The sequence below is a fragment of the Wolffia australiana genome, chromosome 12 (genome assembly GCF_029677425.1).
Source record: "Wolffia australiana isolate 7733 chromosome 12, ASM2967742v1".
Classification (NCBI taxonomy): Eukaryota; Viridiplantae; Streptophyta; class Magnoliopsida; order Alismatales; family Araceae; genus Wolffia; species Wolffia australiana.
In genome coordinates this window covers 6,672,256-6,690,231 of record NC_135846.1, presented here as the reverse complement: position 1 = coordinate 6,690,231, position 17,976 = coordinate 6,672,256, and the positions used below count along the sequence as shown (strand labels likewise).

The window sequence follows — 17,976 nt, the reverse complement described above, 5'->3', positions numbered from 1 at the left end:
TAATACTTTGCATCAATAATCGATTTTTACCATCCATAATGATAACCACATTATAACCAATATCAACCATTAGTATCAGGTGATCATAATCAATACTGATGTCCACAACAGTATGGGAGGATAGAAACTAATCCAATTGAAATACTCTCCTTAATATCAGGAGGATTTTACTTTTCGGTGGGTCCCACCGATCACCCGATCCGATCGACTCTCGACCGATCTACCTGGTTCGATCGAGATGGTCTCTCGATCGGATGGATCGTACAGATCGATTCGATCGACCGATGAGATCGGTTCGCTCAACAATAGAAGGGGGTGTTAAGGGAGGAGTCGGACTGAGCAGCGGGAAGTAATTTGCAGATCCGGCGCGAGCGACGGCGATGTCGGCTGGCGCCGAAGATCAGTTCTTAACGTAGAATCAAAGGGAAGGGATCTGTGAAATCAGAGGGTTGCAGTGGAAGAATTGCTTGAAATTGAGAAATCTGGTCAAGGACACCGAAAAACTGTGTCAAAGGTGACGAATTTGGATCCTGTTCTCTCTTGAGTTTCATTTATCCCTTTCCTCCTCCGTTTTCTGTGATGGGTCTTTCGGCTTTACTTGTGTTTGTGGTTTGATTTCCTCTGATTGGGAGATGCTTGGTGGATTTTTGTAATTTCGCTTGATGGTTTGGATGGCGTCTGCTTTACGCGTGTAATGATCATCCAAGTTTAGAAAAAATGGTCTTTCCGTGTGATTTTGTGATCTGCCTGATGGATTTTATTTGAGGGTAATTGGATTTTATCATCTTTTTTTTCTCGTGGATATGCTGTCAGGTTGGAAACTGCATTCTGCAACAATTTCAGTCTCTTTATTTCTAGCGGCTGGATTGTTAACTGTTTCTGGGACTTTAATCTCATTAACGTAAAATATCATGACTGATTTGCCGGTCTATTACACTGAAAAACAAATGCGACCGACATTATTTGACCACGATTTACCCTTTTTTTTCATAAAAATGGTAGTCTGCGTGAGACAGCTACCACAATGGACAAGTCAAGCGCTCTAGACTACATCAATCAGATGTTCCCGACAGGTCAGTCTATGTCTTAATGACGTCTGTATTCTTTATTTATACTTCATTTCTATTCATTAACTCCCATCCTGTCATTAAAACTATAATAGCTTATCTATGGACTTATCTTTATCCATCTGAGTCTTAGGAACTATGAAGGGTGAATAGATAGTGAAGGCGATATTTTGATTTTAAGTGATAGATTAGTCTGAAAGATAATTTTTATGTTGATTTGATGGATATATCTAGAAAGGAACTGCCTTTTTACATGGAAATCATCTGCTCCAAGTTTTGCTATTGATATGATTTTAATCCTTTAGTTTGATATGCTAACTGTATCAGAATATGGGCCCTCTTTTTCTCTCAATTTTTTCAGAAGCCTCATTATCTGGTGTAGAGCCACTCATGCAAAAAATCCATAGTGAGATACGAAGGGTGGATGCTGAGATATTTGCAGCAGTTCGACAGCAGGTATGTTGCACCACTTACTTTTAGAGTTTGCTAATATGGACGAAGTATTCATCTACGAGAGGCAATGACAGATCCTTTTTGTCATTGTCTGTGCCCATAATTGAGAGGAGGCATCATCGTCATGGCCACCCTAGTCACAGATGAATGAACGGGACGATGATTTCTCCTCATGAAAGAATAAAAATAGAGAAATTGACTGGAGGACAATGACGAGCCCTCATTTTTTTCTTCCGTCCGATTTGTGGACAAAGGATGAACATTTTTCTTGAAAGGGTTGCAGACAAAGGATGAAGATGATGATGCAGTGGACATTAATCATCGACATCTTGATGAAGACGATCAGGATGATGAATCGTCATTGTCCTGATCCATGGAAACCGCAGAGCCTAATTGCGTTTGCTCACTCTTTTTTGTTATGCCAATGGGTTACTGCACCATGTTCTAGCTTATATGGTAATCGTTAAAACAAATCAACTATCTTATTCTATAAACCAGCATCTATATTGAGAGGATAGATTTAAATATTTTCTGGAGAAGAAAATATTGGGCAAAAGGTATATTTCTTGGTTTGAGAATGAAGAACACCGTGGCTAGTTTATCCAAGAATTATCAAACCATTGATCTCATTTTCGATGGCCTAAAATGAGGCTATACTGCTTATGTATTAAATCTTACTTCACAGAGTAATTCTGGAGCAAAGGCGAAGGATGATCTTGCAGCTGCCACCAATGCTGTTCAGGTTGGATTTTGTCCGATTGACAATGTCTCAGTGGCTAATGATTATGCCAGGGTTTTAGCTGAACTCATTGGGGTTATATCTGGTTTTTTCTCACTTGCCTTTGGAAAACAATATTTCTTATTCCTCAGGAACTTATGTACAAGATACGAGAAATAAAAACCAAGGCCCAACGAAGTGAAGCCATGGTCCAAGAGATTTGTCGAGACATAAAAAAGTTGGACTTCGCCAAGAAACATATCACAACGACAATTACTGCTCTTCATCGTCTTACAATGCTAGGTTAGCTTTTTGATGGCTAATAAATCTTAGTTCCATCTAGACCTGCTAATAAATCATATTTCCATGTAGACCTGTCTTTTAAGTTCATTCTTGGTTATTTCATTTGGTTCTACATAAAAATAATCAATTTTTAGTGTCATTTGCTATTGAAATTTGACTTTTACCTTTATCTCCCACTATATTCTTCTAATTAGAAACTGTGAACAGAAAAAACAACACACACATCACGCAACTATTTCCGAAGGAAAGATACAAGTTTTTATAGGGATAACCCTAATAGGGTTATATTAGGGAATAACATGCAGATAACATAAAATACGCAATGTCCACACTCCCCCTCAAGCTGGGGCGTGGATGTTTTCCACACCCAGCTTGACACAGAGTTCCTCAAACCTCGGGGCATGAAGCCCTTTGGTGAAGATGTCCGCAAGCTGATCTGCTGACGGTACATATGGCATACAGAATTTTCCCGACTCCAGCTTCTCTTTAATGAAATGTCGATCGATTTCGATGTGCTTCGTGCGATCATGCTGGACGGGATCATGAGCGATGCTGATAGCTGATTTGTTGTCACAGAACAGCTGAACAGGGGAAGGAACTGGACACCGTAGCTCACTGAGGAGCTGGGTGATCCAAAGTGCTTCACAAAGGCCATGCGCTAATGCACGGAACTCAGCTTCAGCACTGGATCGAGAGACCACCGTCTGCTTCTTGCTCCTCCAAGTAATAAGATTACCTCCCAAGAAGGTGCAGTACCTGGAGGTAGACCGGCGATCAACCACCGAACCTGCATAATCCGCATCGGTATATACCTCGAGTCGAAGACCACTATGACGGCGGAACAGAAGTCCACGGCCAATCGTCCCCTTCAAATAACGGAGAAGGCGATGTGCAGCATGTAGATGGCTCATTCGAGGATTTTGCATAAATTGACTAAGTACACCCACTGAGTACGCGATGTCGGGGCGAGTGTGAGTGAGATAAAGCAGTCTTCCCACCAGTCTGCGATACTGTCCGGGCTCAGCAAGAGTTTCATTTTCATTAACACTAAGTCGATGATTTGCATCAATTGGAGTCGAGATAGGCTTGGAGTCCTCCTTGCCAAGCTCAGAAAGAAGGTCCATCGTGTACTTACGCTGACAGATGAAAATTCCACTGGACGAGTAAGCCACTTCAATCCCAAGGAAATACCGTAATGGACCAAGATGACGAATAGCAAACTCCGAGGACAGATAAGCAGCCAGCTGGGCGATAGTTTCCTTATCATCACCCGTAATAATAATGTCATCCACGTAGACAAGAAGGATAGCAACGCCCCCTGACGTGGAATGACGGTAGAAGAGAGTGTTGTCGCCATTACACTGGCGATATCCACGGGTCTGCATGGCCATAGTGAACCGGCCAAACCAAGCACGAGGAGATTGCTTCAAGCCGTATAAAGCTTTCTTCAAGCGGCAGACAACCGAACTCGAGGTTGATGGAACTAAGGAGGCATACCCAGGAGGTAGAGCCATATAGATCTCCTCAGTCAAGGCACCATGAAGAAAAGCATTCTTGACATCGTACTGTTGCAAGGTCCAGCCACGGTCGGCAGCCAAGGCCAAGAGAATTCGGACAGCATTCATCTTAGCCACAGGAGCAAACGTTTCTTGATAATCAATGCCATATTTCTGCGTAAAACCCTGCGCCACAACACGAGCCTTCTGCCGTTCAATGGAGCCATCAGAATGCTGCTTCACAGCATAAACCCAACGACTGCCAACCAAGTGCTTGCCTGGTGGAAGTGGAACCAGATCCCATGTATCATTGAGAGCGAGTGCGTGAAGCTCCTCCTCCATAGCCCGACGCCAATGAGGAAGCGATAGGGCAACGTCCACCGTCTTCGGAAGGGAGATGGAGTCAAGGGAGGTGAGAAGAGCATGGAAGGATGGGGAGAGACGATGGGAGGATACGAAAGCGGTTAAGGGATATAAGGGCGAGGGGCGAGTAGAAGAGACGAGGGCTAAGGGGGAATGGTCTGGAGTAGTGGAGGGGGAGGAGGGTAAAGGAGGAGTGGTAGTGGCACGAGATTTGCGACTAGCGAGTGTGAGACCATACCGTTTTTCAGGAGGGCATTGGTGTCGAGGGAAAGGAGCACGAGGAGGAAGAGATAGGTCGGAGGAGGGATCCCCGGGGTGAGTGGATGGGGCTAAAGGAACATCCTCGGGGGGATTAAGCGGAGAAGCCGAAGAGGGAGCAGGAACAGAGATGACAGATCCACGGTGGGAGCTGGAGGTTCACCTTCAGACGGGACTGGCGAGGAAGGAGGGTTTTGGGGAGGGGGCCGGAGGAGCGGGGGAAAAATAAGAAATTCAAGAGGATCCGACGGTGGGATTAAGGAAGTGGAGTCGGGAGAAGAAGAAGAAGAAGAAGAATAATACGGAGTGAATTCGTCGAAGGTGGCATCCTTGGTAACAATGAAGCGACGAGAGGGCGGATGATAACACCGATAGCCCTTTTGGGTGGGAGAGTAGCCGACGAAGACACATTGGAGAGCACGAGGAGTGAGTTTGTTACGACCAAGAGCATGATTAGGGACAAAACAAACACACCCAAAAACACGTGGGAGAAGATTGGTGCGAAGGGAAAGAGTTGGAAAGGATTGCTGGAGACGGTCAATGGGAGTAGAATGAGCAAGCGCCCGAGACGGGAGACGATTGAGGAGATGAATGGCGGTAAGACAGGCTTCGCCCCAGAAATAATGGGGCACATGCATATGAAATAGAAGACTGCGAGTGGTATCAAAAATGTGACGGAATTTATGCTCGCAACACCATTCTGCTGGTGTATGGGCAAGTGGTTTCATGGATAATGCCTTTATGTTGAAAGAACGTGGTTAACGAGAATTGACATAGTCTCTAGCATTGTCGGAGCGAAGCATTTAATGGGAGGAGAGAATTGGGTGTGGATAAGAGAGAAGAACTGAGGGATCACAAGGGATATGTCGGATTTATGTTTTAATAGATAGGCCCACGTGAAGCGAGTGGCATCATCAATAAAAATGCATAACCACCGAGATCCAGAGGCGCTGTGGACAGGAGCTGGTCCCCATACATCGGTATGAATAAGAGAGAATGGAGACGTAGAGTGAGAAGAAGAGATAGGATACGTCGTACGATGATGTTTAGAAATTCGACAAGCGTCACAAACAAAGCGATCAACAGAATGACCGTGAAAGAGTTTAGGAAATAAATGGTAAAGAGTGTGAAAAGATGGATGGCCAAGACGTCGATGGAGAAGCCACAAACGTTCATGGGACGCCGAAAGGGAAACAGCCGCAGCAGCAACAGAGTGAGAAGACGACGGGGGTCGAACAAGGTAGAGGCCCTCATGCTCCTCAGCAATGGAAATCGTCCTCCCCGACACCTTATCACGGTAAAAACAGGTATTAAGGGTGAAGGTAATGGCCTGGTTTAGATCACGAACAAGACTGGATAAAGAGAGAAGATGGTGAGCCAGGCGAGGAACATGAAGGACTTTAGGAAGATGCAAAGTATGTGAAAGAGCGACACGTCCAATTCCGGCGACAGTGAGGAGATCACCAGATGCAGTTTTGACTTTGGAAAAACCAGAAACAGGTTCATAGGTCAAGAAGTGGCGAGGATTGGGTGTCATGTGAGCAGTGGCACCCGAGTCAAGAAGCCAGGTTGAGGATGAAGTAGAATGCCGAGAGGATGACAAGGGAATAGGAAGAACGGTGGACGTACCTGCGTGGGCTAAGGAACACGAGCCCACGACGGGTGGATCAAGCAACCGCCGGAGACGTTCCATTTCCTCAGGGGTGAAGCTCGAAGGTGAGGCGTTGGTTGGTAGAAGACCATACGGCATAGGTACTTGACCAGGCTGGGGCACTTGGCTCGCAGAAGATGCGACAGTAGCAAGATTGCTTTGTTGCAGTCTCTTTCGTTGAAGCTTAAAATATGTCTCCTTCGAGTGACCTCGCTTCTTGCAGTAATTGCAGAAGAGCGAAGGGTCATTTTTAGGAGAGTCCTCAGTCCGAGTGGGAACACCACTGCCAGTGGAAGTAGGTGTCATCGGAGGTCGAGAAGAGGTGGACGACTGGACAGCAAGTGCCGAACCCGTGGTTTGAGTTTGCCGGAAGCGGGATTCTTCAACCCGAGCACTACGGAGCGCATCTTTGAAAGTAAGCTCTTTCTCCCGGTGAATAAGTTGAGCACGGAGAGATTCATACTCGGGGTTAAGTCCCATAAGGAACTGGAAGACCCGGAGCTGAAGAGTGTATTTTCGGTCCACAGAATGAGGATCAGGTGGCATGTAATGATCGATCTCATTCCATAAGGACATAAGCTCGGTGCTATACTCCATAATAGATCTGTCCCCTTGGCGTAAGTTGGCAGCCCGATGCACGAGCTCATACAACGTGGCGATGTTATGCTTCTTGGAGTGACTTTCAAGAGCAGCTTCCCACACTGCCCGAGCCGACTCGAGAGACAAGAATTCGCCCTTAATGGTGGGCGAAATACTATCCAGTAGCCAACGGTGAACAGCCCCTTCAACATCCAGCCAGTCGTAGTACTTGGAATCTGTCCGGGGTGGTCCATCTTCAAGCAAATGACGCATCAGACGACCTTTGAGAGTAATCTGAACGTACTGGCGCCATTGGAGCAAATTGAAGCCAGTAAACAGCCCATCTGGAGGCATATTGGGCAGAGAAAACGGTCCAGAGGTATTAGACCAATTCCCCAGCTCAGGAGACGACGCTGGGGCAGGAGGCGACCGGACAGAACTTGCTGGTGTCACATCTGAGGCCTGTGCTTCGACAGTCTCAGGGGTCTCCATGCTCATCGCAAAGCAAAGTCTGAACACGACCACAGCAGGAGACCACTGAGAAGACCACAAGTGGAGAGGATTAAGGAAGTGGAGTTGACTCCCGAAGACAGTCAAGGGTAGACCGTCGAGGAAGGTGAGACTCCCGAAGAGAGAAGTCGCACGAGGAAATCCCGAAACAAGTCTTGCGCAAGGAAATATTCCAGGCAAAGACGATAAGTTGCCGACACAAGTCTTGCTATGAGAAAGAAGCTGCCGATGCCGAAAAATAAAGAACCCGCCGATGCGGAGCGTCCGCGTACCGAGCTGCTCTAAAGAAGCCGCCGGGAGTCGATGCGGAAGGTGAAAAAAAAAAGGCCGCGGAAGGTGAAGAAGCTGCCGGAAGCCGCTGGGAGTCCGATGGCGTAAGAGGATCCGGCGATCCGACAGTGCAGACGGTGGAGGAAGAAGCTCCGGCGGTTGAATAGGTAGCTCAACCCAGGTCGAATCTAGGTTTGAGCTCTGATACCATGTGAACAGAAAAAACAACACACACACCACGCAACTATTCCGAAGGAAAGATACAAGTCTTTATAGGGATAACCCTAATAGGGTTATATTAGGGAATAACATGCAGATAACATAAAATACGCAATGTCCACAGAAACTATATTTATATGTCGCATGCCACCCATAGGATGGACCTTCAAATTTCATCGCGTTTTCTACAAATTTAAGCATTTTGGATGCCCATCCTGATGGTCCATCATTTTTAGAGTGTATAAAAAACGAATTACTTGATTGAAGTAATTCTCATTTATGCATCAGAATTCACTTTTTACTGATGGAAACATGAGACATACGGTAGAATGTTTTTTTGAAGAAGAAGACATACAATCGATTTGATATGAAAATGATTTCATGTAGATAATTGCTTTCCTGATGAAGTTATTTCATCTTCTGTCAGTTCTTTAACCTATCATTAGCCATATGGACATCTCCATCAGTAAGCATCTTTTGTCTCCATTGGGTGCTGAAACATTGAATAAATCCACGCTAAAGGGATTTCTGGAATGGATCACCAAGGCGAGCTTAATGTCTTCTAGTCTAATATAAGCTGTTGCATCTGAACGAAGTCTGTTGTTTTGAACTCTCTGGGTTTCTGAATTAGTTGTACGTGGTCTTACTTAATAGCTTAAGGATTTTATCAGTGCCTTTGACCGAACATTTATCGTCATTCTTTAGATGGATGTTTAAATTTTCTTGGTTCTTGGTGGATGCTAGAGTGGTTTCCTTAAAAACGCGGATATACCTTTTTGTATTATTTTCTTTTGATTTGAATTACAAAATTACTAATTGACACAGAAGAAAAGATATGAATTAAATGATTTTAATCATCTCATGGTGGAACAAATTAATAATTGTCATATCCATTTTCTTTTTTTGTTTAATTTTGGATCAGTTTCATAGTATGATACATTGAATGATAAATAATATTGTTTGATTACCTCTGAATCAGTAGTTCTTATGAAATATCGATCAATATTTTGTGCCTCCAGAGTATTGGCACATTTGTTGCATTTCTATTCACATATGCTTGGTACAATTTTCTCATTGAGCGATTCCAATCTCTTTACTTAAAAAGCAAATGCACTTACTTCGACTTGTATTTTTAATGGTTTTACTAGTATCCATTTGTGCTTTCCAATCCATGATTATTGCTGAATGGGGGGGAGATGCTCATGTATCAAATTCTTTGGCAGTTTCGGCTGTTGAGCAACTTCAAGTGATGGCTTCAAAAAGACAGTACAGGGAGGCGGCGGCACAGCTGGAGGTTATCCAATCTTTCTTAATTTTTCTTTTTGCTAATTTTTAAACTCCTCCCCCCAGGGATTGATTATGGAATAATACTTTTATTCATATTTAGTGATGATGCTAGTTTTCCAACCTTATTTCTTCAAAAAATAATTTCCAAGCTTACATTTTTTTTGTGACTATAACATATTCATATCAGTGGCGACCAGTGAGGAGGAACAGTATTAGTTATATTAAAGTCTAGTATTCTACCTAACGGCATATATTCAATAGTTTGTTTTGCATTTGTGTTAATGTGCCTTAGGCCATTAAATAATATCAGAATGAATATTGGGCATGTACCCAATTTACAAGTTGAAACCTGAAATCCTAGTTTCTCTAGTAGGTATCAGAACAAGTTTGAGTTTCTGGTGGCTCTTCAGTCGGTGCTCCCACTGTCAGACAGTGCATATCCCGATGCCTCCCTATAACATGGCTGCATGCCCTTTAGGAGCTTCATGCTGACTGTTCAATGCTTCTCTGCTGAAGCAACCATTATCCACAACGTTACCATATTTGTTTGACTACGTGTGATCAGTTTCTCTCTGTCCACTAGCTGTGCCAGGCAACCGCTGCTCCTCACTGGCTCTTGTAAAGCCTGCCTGTTTTTTTGTACACTGATTTGCCGCTGACAAATTTTGGGTGAATTTTGTGTATCTAGTTTGGTTATTAGACTATCTTTGTGCACCTTAAGGGGGACTGTCAATTACAAAGTTTAGTTTCTTCTAACTTTGTATGCATGGGACTACCTATTGACTATCCTTGGTAGAATTCTGTCAAATATTGATGCGCCTAGTTTACGCATTGAAATCCCACTTCTCTACATCATAACGACAAATTCTTCAACTTCAGTTCCTAGATTCTAATTTTTTCTTCTTTGTTTCATCTTAATCAGCTTTTCAATGTCCATCATTGATAATTTTTCAGATGATGATACCGTTCCGCAATTTTGTGGACGCCCACTTATCATGTCTGGAGAGAGCAGTTTGATTAGCTGCGCATCTAGCATCAAGATCATCAGTGCGTAAGAGGAATTTTCGAATCTAGGTTGGGACAGTGTACTTTGATGTGTACAGGAGCTCCGATATAGGGCCAAAACTTCTTTAGTTAGGGTTAAGTAGCCTTTACAGGGGTAAGATCTGTCACCAGGAGGTATCGATGGAAACTTTTAGATGCTCTTGCACAGGTAGTCCTCATTGTGACAAGAATACCACAGCTTTTTTATCAGTTTCTGATATTTTTCATCTCAACAGAATGTATTGAAAGAATGACGAACATTAGTTGCATTTTAAGATCTGTCTATGACCTTAATATTTTATGAGCTGTTAGCTGACAGTATCAAGCTAATTCCGACAGGTATCCTAGTAGGTATAGAATTTTAATTAGACACTCCAAGTGATACTGCTGATTATCAATTCTGCGAAATCAATTCTTTCAAAAAAAAAAAAAATCAATTCTGTGAAATCAAGAAGTTAAACACCGATGAATCCTGGCATCCTTTGGGCGAATGATGAAACCAAACGAAATGTAGTCTCAGATTTAGAACGAGAACAAGAAGTAGAGAAGTAAGATGGAAATTAAAAGAGGAACGATGATCCTTTCCCCCTTTTCTGGTCGCAGGGGGCTCCGGCTCCCGGCCCTCAGCCGAAGTGTCCCTCAGAATAACAGAATCTTGAAAAAAGTCTGGTTCTGGCGTCTTCTCTGCTTCAGTTATTTATAGGATCTCCATGGGATGTGCTCCCATGCGTGAGATCCTGCACGTGGCCTGACTTATCGGGCTCTCTTATCGGTACGATGCTGGTATGTCTTTGAAAATAACACATCACAAGTGAGTCCAATTTCGAAACTGATTTAGGATGGATACTGGCTTAAGGATGGCTGCATCTTTTAGCTGTGCAAGCGATAAAAAAATGGATTTGCCTCACAACTAGTCATGAATGGCAGAGCTCCAGGAAACTTAAATGTTCGCAGTTATTTGTTGGTGCAAGCAGAACGAAGAAAATCAAATACCCCATAGAAATTAGTGCAACTTAGCTCTTGATCACCTTGGAGGAGATCGAATCAGGAATCAGGAGATAAGTGAGGAGAATAGGGAACATGGAATAGGAAATAGTATATGGATGAAGAAAACATGTGGGATTGGCTTTCATTATCCTCTGGATTGGGAGGATCTACCGCTCTCCAGCCAATCATCAGTTGCGATTTCAGGTGACTCAAATCTTGATGTACTCAAAGTGGCAAGTGCATGGCTGTGGCTCCCTTCTTATGTGTCTTCCGATAATTCCATATCAATGGAATATTCAGCGGTGGATGGTGCTGAACATTCTTTGATATGAAGTTTACTAGGGCAGTTTAAGTAAACGTTGGAGTTTTGTTTCATCCTTTTGGACCAGCCCGTAATTGTTTACTTGTTCATCAATTCCTTCATTTTTTATTTTCTGAGTCTGAGCTCTTCACCATCGGGCAATGGGTTATGTATCTATCATTTTGCTCTTGGAACCTGACTTTTGTCTTAGAACTGTCTACTTTATTTCTCATTTCTGATATCAATAATATATCAAGATGTGCACAAGTGTGTATGTTGGCATGTTTTAAAAATGACGACGTGCTTTAAATATACACAACTTTTAGTTTTTCTTGAAAGAATAGATGCAACTTATGAGCCGAATCTTCAGGGTAACTTCAGCTTGTCAAAGAAGAAAGATATCCGTGTCAATAAAATTTTGGTAAATAATTACTTTTCAGCCGTATTCTGGGGATATGCTGCTTTAACGCACAGTAATGAAACAATAATTGGTACTCCATATTACGACTTTTGTCATGATAAAGCAGGATGAAAGTTGTCATTTTCTGTGGAAAAAAAAGTTTCTCCACCGGTATCTATGATGGTGAGAACCCATTGGTCCTCACCACTGTGACAACTATGATGATGAAACAGTCATCTTCAGTGTCTCTTGTCTGTTAACTGCATTCCGATGATGAGAGTCGATGATTACATTGTCTCGGTTGTTGTGATTGTCACTCAACCTACCTACAGTGATGACAGGATTTGGATGACAATTATTGTCACCTGCGGACAGTTCCAGTATGTCAATACGAAAGTCTGATTTCTTTCGAATCATAAAAAAGGAACACAGGTAGATTCTAAAGTTTTTCAGGTTAAATTATCTTTTAAAGATGATTTTATCACTACATGGGATCTATTGATCTATTTAAAATACTATACAGTTATTTCTCATTTACCTTTTTTGAACATTCTTGTGGCTCTGTTGAACTTTCAGGCAGTAAACCAGCTATGCAGTCACTTTGAAGCATACCGTGACATTCCCAAGATAAGTGAGCTGCGTGAGAAATTTAAAAATATCAAACAGATCCTCAGGTCTCACGTTTTCTCAGATTTTTCCAGGTATGTTTTTTAATGTAACATTCTGGTATGGGTAGGTTAAGTACTAATTTCTACATAGGCTTATAATGTCTGAAGAAAAGTTGGTTGTCCAGAAATGCATCCTAAGTGTGTTGTGTTATGGGTTTAAATTCTGCACACGAAATAATACTTAGATGAGGTGCATCAAAGTTTTTATTTTTATTATTTTGGTGAATTTTGAAGTGGTTACTTAATTATTAAAGGTTCCCGTGTCTGTTTCCCTTATAAAAATGTAGATGGACGAATGGAATATAGACCTGTCTAAATGAGAACACATTTGGGGCTAACGACTTAGTTTCTGTACATCAATCGTTTTTTATTACTTTTCCCTGAGCTTATTTTTTCCACCAATGTCTATTTTTGAGACTATTGAACCATTTTTTTTGATGCAGTCTTGGGACTGGTAAAGAGTCAGAAGAAGGCAACTTGCTGCAGCAGTTATCGGATGCCTGCTTAGTGGTTGATGTGCTTGAAGCGTCTGTTAAGGAAGAGCTGATCAGAAACTTTTGCAACAAAGAATTAACTTCCTATCGTCAGATATTTGATGGGGCAGGTCATTATAACCTCAGATGCTTATGTCTACTTTTCATTTGATGATAAATTCTCCGAAGTGACAAACTATGTGTTTGCTTATTCTTGTCTTCTTTGAGTTGTAAAGTACTTAAATATCACCATTAGTGGATTCTGAGTTAGCATGTCGATGCCTTTTTGACCCTAGAGTTCGAAATTTTTTTTGCTGGATTCTGAGTTAGAACTGGGGAATGATTTTCTCACTTGACAAAGCTTTTTTTGCATCCAGAACTGGCTAAATTAGATAAAACAGAAAGGAGATATGCATGGATTAAGCGCAGGCTTCGGAGCAATGAAGATGTTTGGAAAATTTTTCCACCTTCGTGGCACATTGATTATCTTCTTTGCTTACAATTCTGTAAATTGACAAGGTTTGTAACCATGAATCATTCAATTGTATCATTTTCCCCCATAGTATTTGTTCCTGTATACAATTTTATTTCTGTAATTTTTTTCTTGGTGTCTTTTCCACCTCGTGCTAGTATACCAAGTGTATCATAACTTGTTAAGAAGCTGCTTGTCTTGGAGCTTGGCTTCACTGTTGCAAAGCATTCCAATAAATGCTGGAAGAAATCTTTCCCGCATACTTTTTTTTGAAGAAAGATAGGGGTGAGGACTGGAAGGGAGGGAGAAGAAGCTCGAATGGTCGTCATCATGGGGATTGGGAATAGCGGGTTGGACTTCAGCTACACGAGAGGCAGGCCGGACGGAGGTCGTCTAGGAGGTCCAAGGGGATGAACGTCACTGGGGAGAAGATAGTGGTAGAATAAACTTTGCCGGACTAGACAGAGATGAAGCAGCTCGGTTGTACTTCTTGTCTTCCCTCCTAAAGGGAGGGCTGCTATATTTAAAGTGAAATTCAAGCATATTTCAAAAAGAAAATATTGGAAAATGAATAAAATGCTCCTATTGGATGAAACGATTAAAGTAATCCTAGGAACGACAGGGAGACAGGGATTGTATCAGCTCTCGGTTTATTTTTTTATTTTGTGAGGAGAGCATTTTGGAGAAACACTGGGAGTGTCTGACCTCAGCTCATGACTTCTTATTTTTCTTTTTGGCTGACGTTTCTCTCAATTCCAATTCTGTCATTTTGAGCTATTAAACTTGTTTTATGCATGTGCTGGACACTTGCTCTGACAAGTTTTCTGTCCATGAAAACATAATTTTCATATGATTAAGTTGCATGGACTTTCTACGATTAAGATTTTGGTGCAGATTCATCAGAATTAGGTGTATATTGCAGGACTCAACTCATGGAGATCTTAGATAATCTTAAGGAGAAGCCAGACGTCACGGCATTGCTAATGGTATTTACTATTTGAGGCCTGAATGTCACGCTGTCTTTGTTATAGTAATCAAGAATGTTAATATTTGATATGACTTTGACATCAGTTTGCTCACTGTATTCAACATCTTGTAGGCGCTGCAACGGACCATTGAATTTGAAGAGGAGTTGGCTGAAAAGTTTGGTGGGGGGTCAGCTAGATCTCAGTATCAAGAAATAGGCCAGGAGACAGAAGAAACAGATGAAGGAAAGAAAAACAATCAAATTGTCGCCGACATTAGGAAAAAATATGAGAAGAAACTTGCTATCCACGATCCTGGAGCAGAGCTGGTATTCAGAATTACGAGTCTTTACCATTTTAACGAGTTTTTTCCCTTAACAATGCTGGAATTTTCATTTTGTTTTTTTACAGAAGATTGCTCCGAAAGATTCATCTGTGACTGCAGCTGGTGTAAGAAGCAGGGTCAATTATTCAATTTGGTTTACTTTGAGCTCTGGATCATGTCTCAAAATTGAATTTTTTGTTGAACTTCCATTAGCTGAACTTCCGTGGCATTGTATCCTCATGCTTCGAGCCACATCTAACAGTATATGTTGAACTGGAAGAGAAAACGTTGACGGAGCAGCTTGAAAAGCTTGTTCAGGTTTCTAATTTCTTTCACTTTTTCCGCTAAAAATTCAGGATGATAACATTTTTCATGATCATAAACGAGGGAAATTTCTATTGTCTTGGGCAGGAAGAAAGCTGGGACCCGGAGGAGGGAAGTCAAACGAATGTTTTGTCAAGTAGCATGCAGGTAGTTCTTCCTTCCTTTCCATTGTTTTCCCGAACTATTTTGTTTGGAAAACTGTTGGAAGAAATCACTTTAAGTTTCCTCGGCAGCGTATTTCGAAGTGTATATTATTTGAAAAAAAAGCCATAATAGAAGTTCATTATGATAATTGTTGAAATTCATAGCTAGTGAGTTAGAAAGCGGATGGAAGAGAGAGGGAGGAAGGAAGAAACCATAAAACCAAAACTCTACGAGCAGATTTAGTTACACTACATATTTCCTGACTTGATACAGGCATAGGAAAATTACGTAGCAGTCCCTACTTCTAATAGTACCAAGTGCCTTTCCATTATTCCACGCAAAGTTCATATAATTCTGCTAATTATGTTGGGTTTGGTTGTCATACTCGTCTTCGTGAGTTTCCTTGGTCCTTGCTTATCCCTTGTTTGACAGGTATTTCTGATGATCAGAAAGAGTTTGAAACGATGCAGTGCACTCTCAAAAAGCCAGACACTCTTTAGCCTCTTTAAGGTAAGTACTAGGAAATGAGCAGACACAAAGATGGATGATAAGAGACATTGTTTCCGTTGGTCGAGTTTCCTAAGTCACTTGTTTTTCTTCATAAATATTAAAAGACTGGATGGAAATCTCTCTTGTGCATTTGATAGGTCTTCCAAAAAATTCTGAAAGGGTATGCCGCAAAATTATTTGCTAAGTTACCCAAAGGAGGCATGGGCATTGTGGCAGCCGCCACTGGAACAGATGGACAAATTAAGGTGGCTGCTCGAACTGAGAAATTTAATTTAGAATTAACTAAAACTCCCTATTGATTTGACCCTTTTTACAGGTGTCAGACCGGGAGGAGAAGATAATTTGCTATGTTGTGAACACTGCCGAGTATTGTCTAAAAACGGTGTGTTTTGGAGAATTTTTGAGCGCTTGACTCATTAATAATAGATTATTTCTGAATCTTCCTTCTCTGCAGTCCGGTGAGTTGGCCGAAAATGTTTCTAAGATGATCGACCCTCCTTTCTCTGGCAAGGTGGACATGTCAGAAGTTCAGGTGCTCCTTTCTCTCTATCTACACAAAATTTGCCTTTTTATCCTTCTAAATGTTATCCAATTTTAGGACGATTTTTCATCCCTGATCACGAAAGCACTCATGACCTTGGTTAATGGCCTGGAAACTAAGTTCGACACAGAAATGGCCGCAATGACACGCGTTCCGTGGGGTACACTTGAATCCGTTGGTGATCAATCCGAGTAATTTGTTTCACCTAATTATTTCACATTTCAGTGCAGCCGAAAAATAATTTACTCTCATGATAAACCCAATAGGTTTTACTTTTTGATCGAATTAATAACACAAGTGTTACTTTACCCCCAGGTACGTCAATGGCATAAATTCAATTCTCGTGGGCAGTATTCCGGCTCTGGGCAACCTTCTTCCCTCAATACATTTTCAATTCTTTTTGGATAAGGCAAGCTGTGATCCTACTTGATTCATTATTTATTCCACTTATTAAAATCACCAATTATTTTTCCATTCTTATATGGGAAATTCACCCATCGTTTACTGCTTTACCCCAGCTGGCTGCTTCTCTCGGTCCCCGGTTCTATCTCAATATCTTCAAGTGCAGGCTAATATCAGAGACCGGCGCCCAACAGGTTTATTGGAGAATCATAAAAAGAAAAAGTGAATTATTCTGCGTCATTCTTAAAAAAAAGAAGAGAAATTTATTCCAGTGCGGTTCTCTGTTTGGCAGATGCTTTTAGACACACAGGCAGTGAAGACCCTTATCTTGGAGATTCCCGCATTAGGGAAACAGGTAGCATGATTTTTTTGGATGGTAAATGCATTGAAAAGTCAACATTCTCAATTCTGATCCTCTCACAGACTGCCAGCGCTGCCAGCTATGCTAAATTCGTCGGCCAGGAGATGAGTAAAGCAGAGGCTTTACTCAAGGTGAGGGATAAATGGGTATTTCACTCTCGCCTTCCCAAATGAGCCTGAACTTATATGGGCAGTTTTTTTAAAACAGGTTATTCTATCCCCCATTGACTCTGTGGCTAGCACGTATGGAGCATTGCTCCCAGAGGGCACTCTCTCAGAGTTCCAGCGGATCCTTGAACTCAAGGTCAGCCTTTAAGCTACAGTAAATGAAACCTGATTTGTAATTTCAACTTCAGGACACTTCTCTGGGGATGCTCAATTAAAAGTCAACTCATGCCTTGTCCTTTCAGGGGCTGAAGAAGGCAGACCAGCAGGCTATACTGGACGACTTCAGCAAGCACCAGTCAGCCACACCACCACTAAGTGTTGCCTTTCCTACTGCTGCTCCTGTGGGTCAAGCAAGCCAAGTCGAGTCAATGCCTGTCACGAATGTTGCCGCCGCTGCTGCTGCAGCTGCAGGAGCAGCTATCTCAACTCGAGAGGATGTTTTGACACGGGCGGCCGCGCTCGGGCGGGGAGCTGCCACCACCGGCTTCAAGAGGTTCTTGGCATTGACTGAGGCTGCCAAGGATCGAAAGGACAGCCCCTTCAGGAAGCTTTTCAACACATAATGCCAATCTACATTTTACCAAATTTGGTAAACACCCACCCACACATTCTCTCCATTGCTCTCTCTAAATGGACTATTAGCTTCTAATTTTTTTTATAATAAGTTAACATATCTGTCAATAGTGGAGCTGATTTAGACCATATGATTTGATTTTAA

At 42.1% G+C, this 17,976-nt stretch overlaps 1 protein-coding gene across 1 annotated transcript; it reads left to right on the top strand.

The window, feature by feature from the left end:
- Positions 1-326: 326 nt before the first annotated feature.
- On the top strand, positions 327-17,976 carry HIT1 (Membrane trafficking VPS53 family protein). Its single transcript, XM_078583979.1, has 25 exons — positions 327-514; positions 1,003-1,073; positions 1,429-1,523; positions 2,206-2,262; positions 2,391-2,541; positions 9,111-9,181; positions 12,483-12,607; positions 13,018-13,178; positions 13,425-13,566; positions 14,442-14,505; positions 14,619-14,813; positions 14,896-14,934; positions 15,023-15,127; positions 15,221-15,280; positions 15,710-15,787; positions 15,925-16,032; positions 16,104-16,169; positions 16,242-16,319; positions 16,386-16,519; positions 16,644-16,737; positions 16,847-16,924; positions 17,023-17,085; positions 17,154-17,222; positions 17,299-17,394; positions 17,501-17,976. Exons 2-25 carry the CDS (start codon positions 1,025-1,027, stop codon positions 17,819-17,821), a joined length of 2,499 nt encoding a protein of 832 aa, XP_078440105.1. The 5' UTR covers positions 327-514; positions 1,003-1,024; the 3' UTR covers positions 17,822-17,976.

What these genes read in the sequence shown, in the direction of transcription:
- HIT1 (XM_078583979.1), top strand. Translation starts at nt 1,025, where the DNA reads ATGGACAAGTCAAGCGCTCTAGACTACATCAATCAGATGTTCCCGACA. An exon ending in ACGATCCTGGAGCAGAGCTG is followed by an intron (nt 14,814 to 14,895) that starts GTATTCAGAATT and finishes GTTTTTTTACAG; the next exon opens with AAGATTGCTCCGAAAGATTC. An exon ending in CATCTGTGACTGCAGCTGGT is followed by an intron (nt 14,935 to 15,022) that starts GTAAGAAGCAGG and finishes AACTTCCATTAG; the next exon opens with CTGAACTTCCGTGGCATTGT.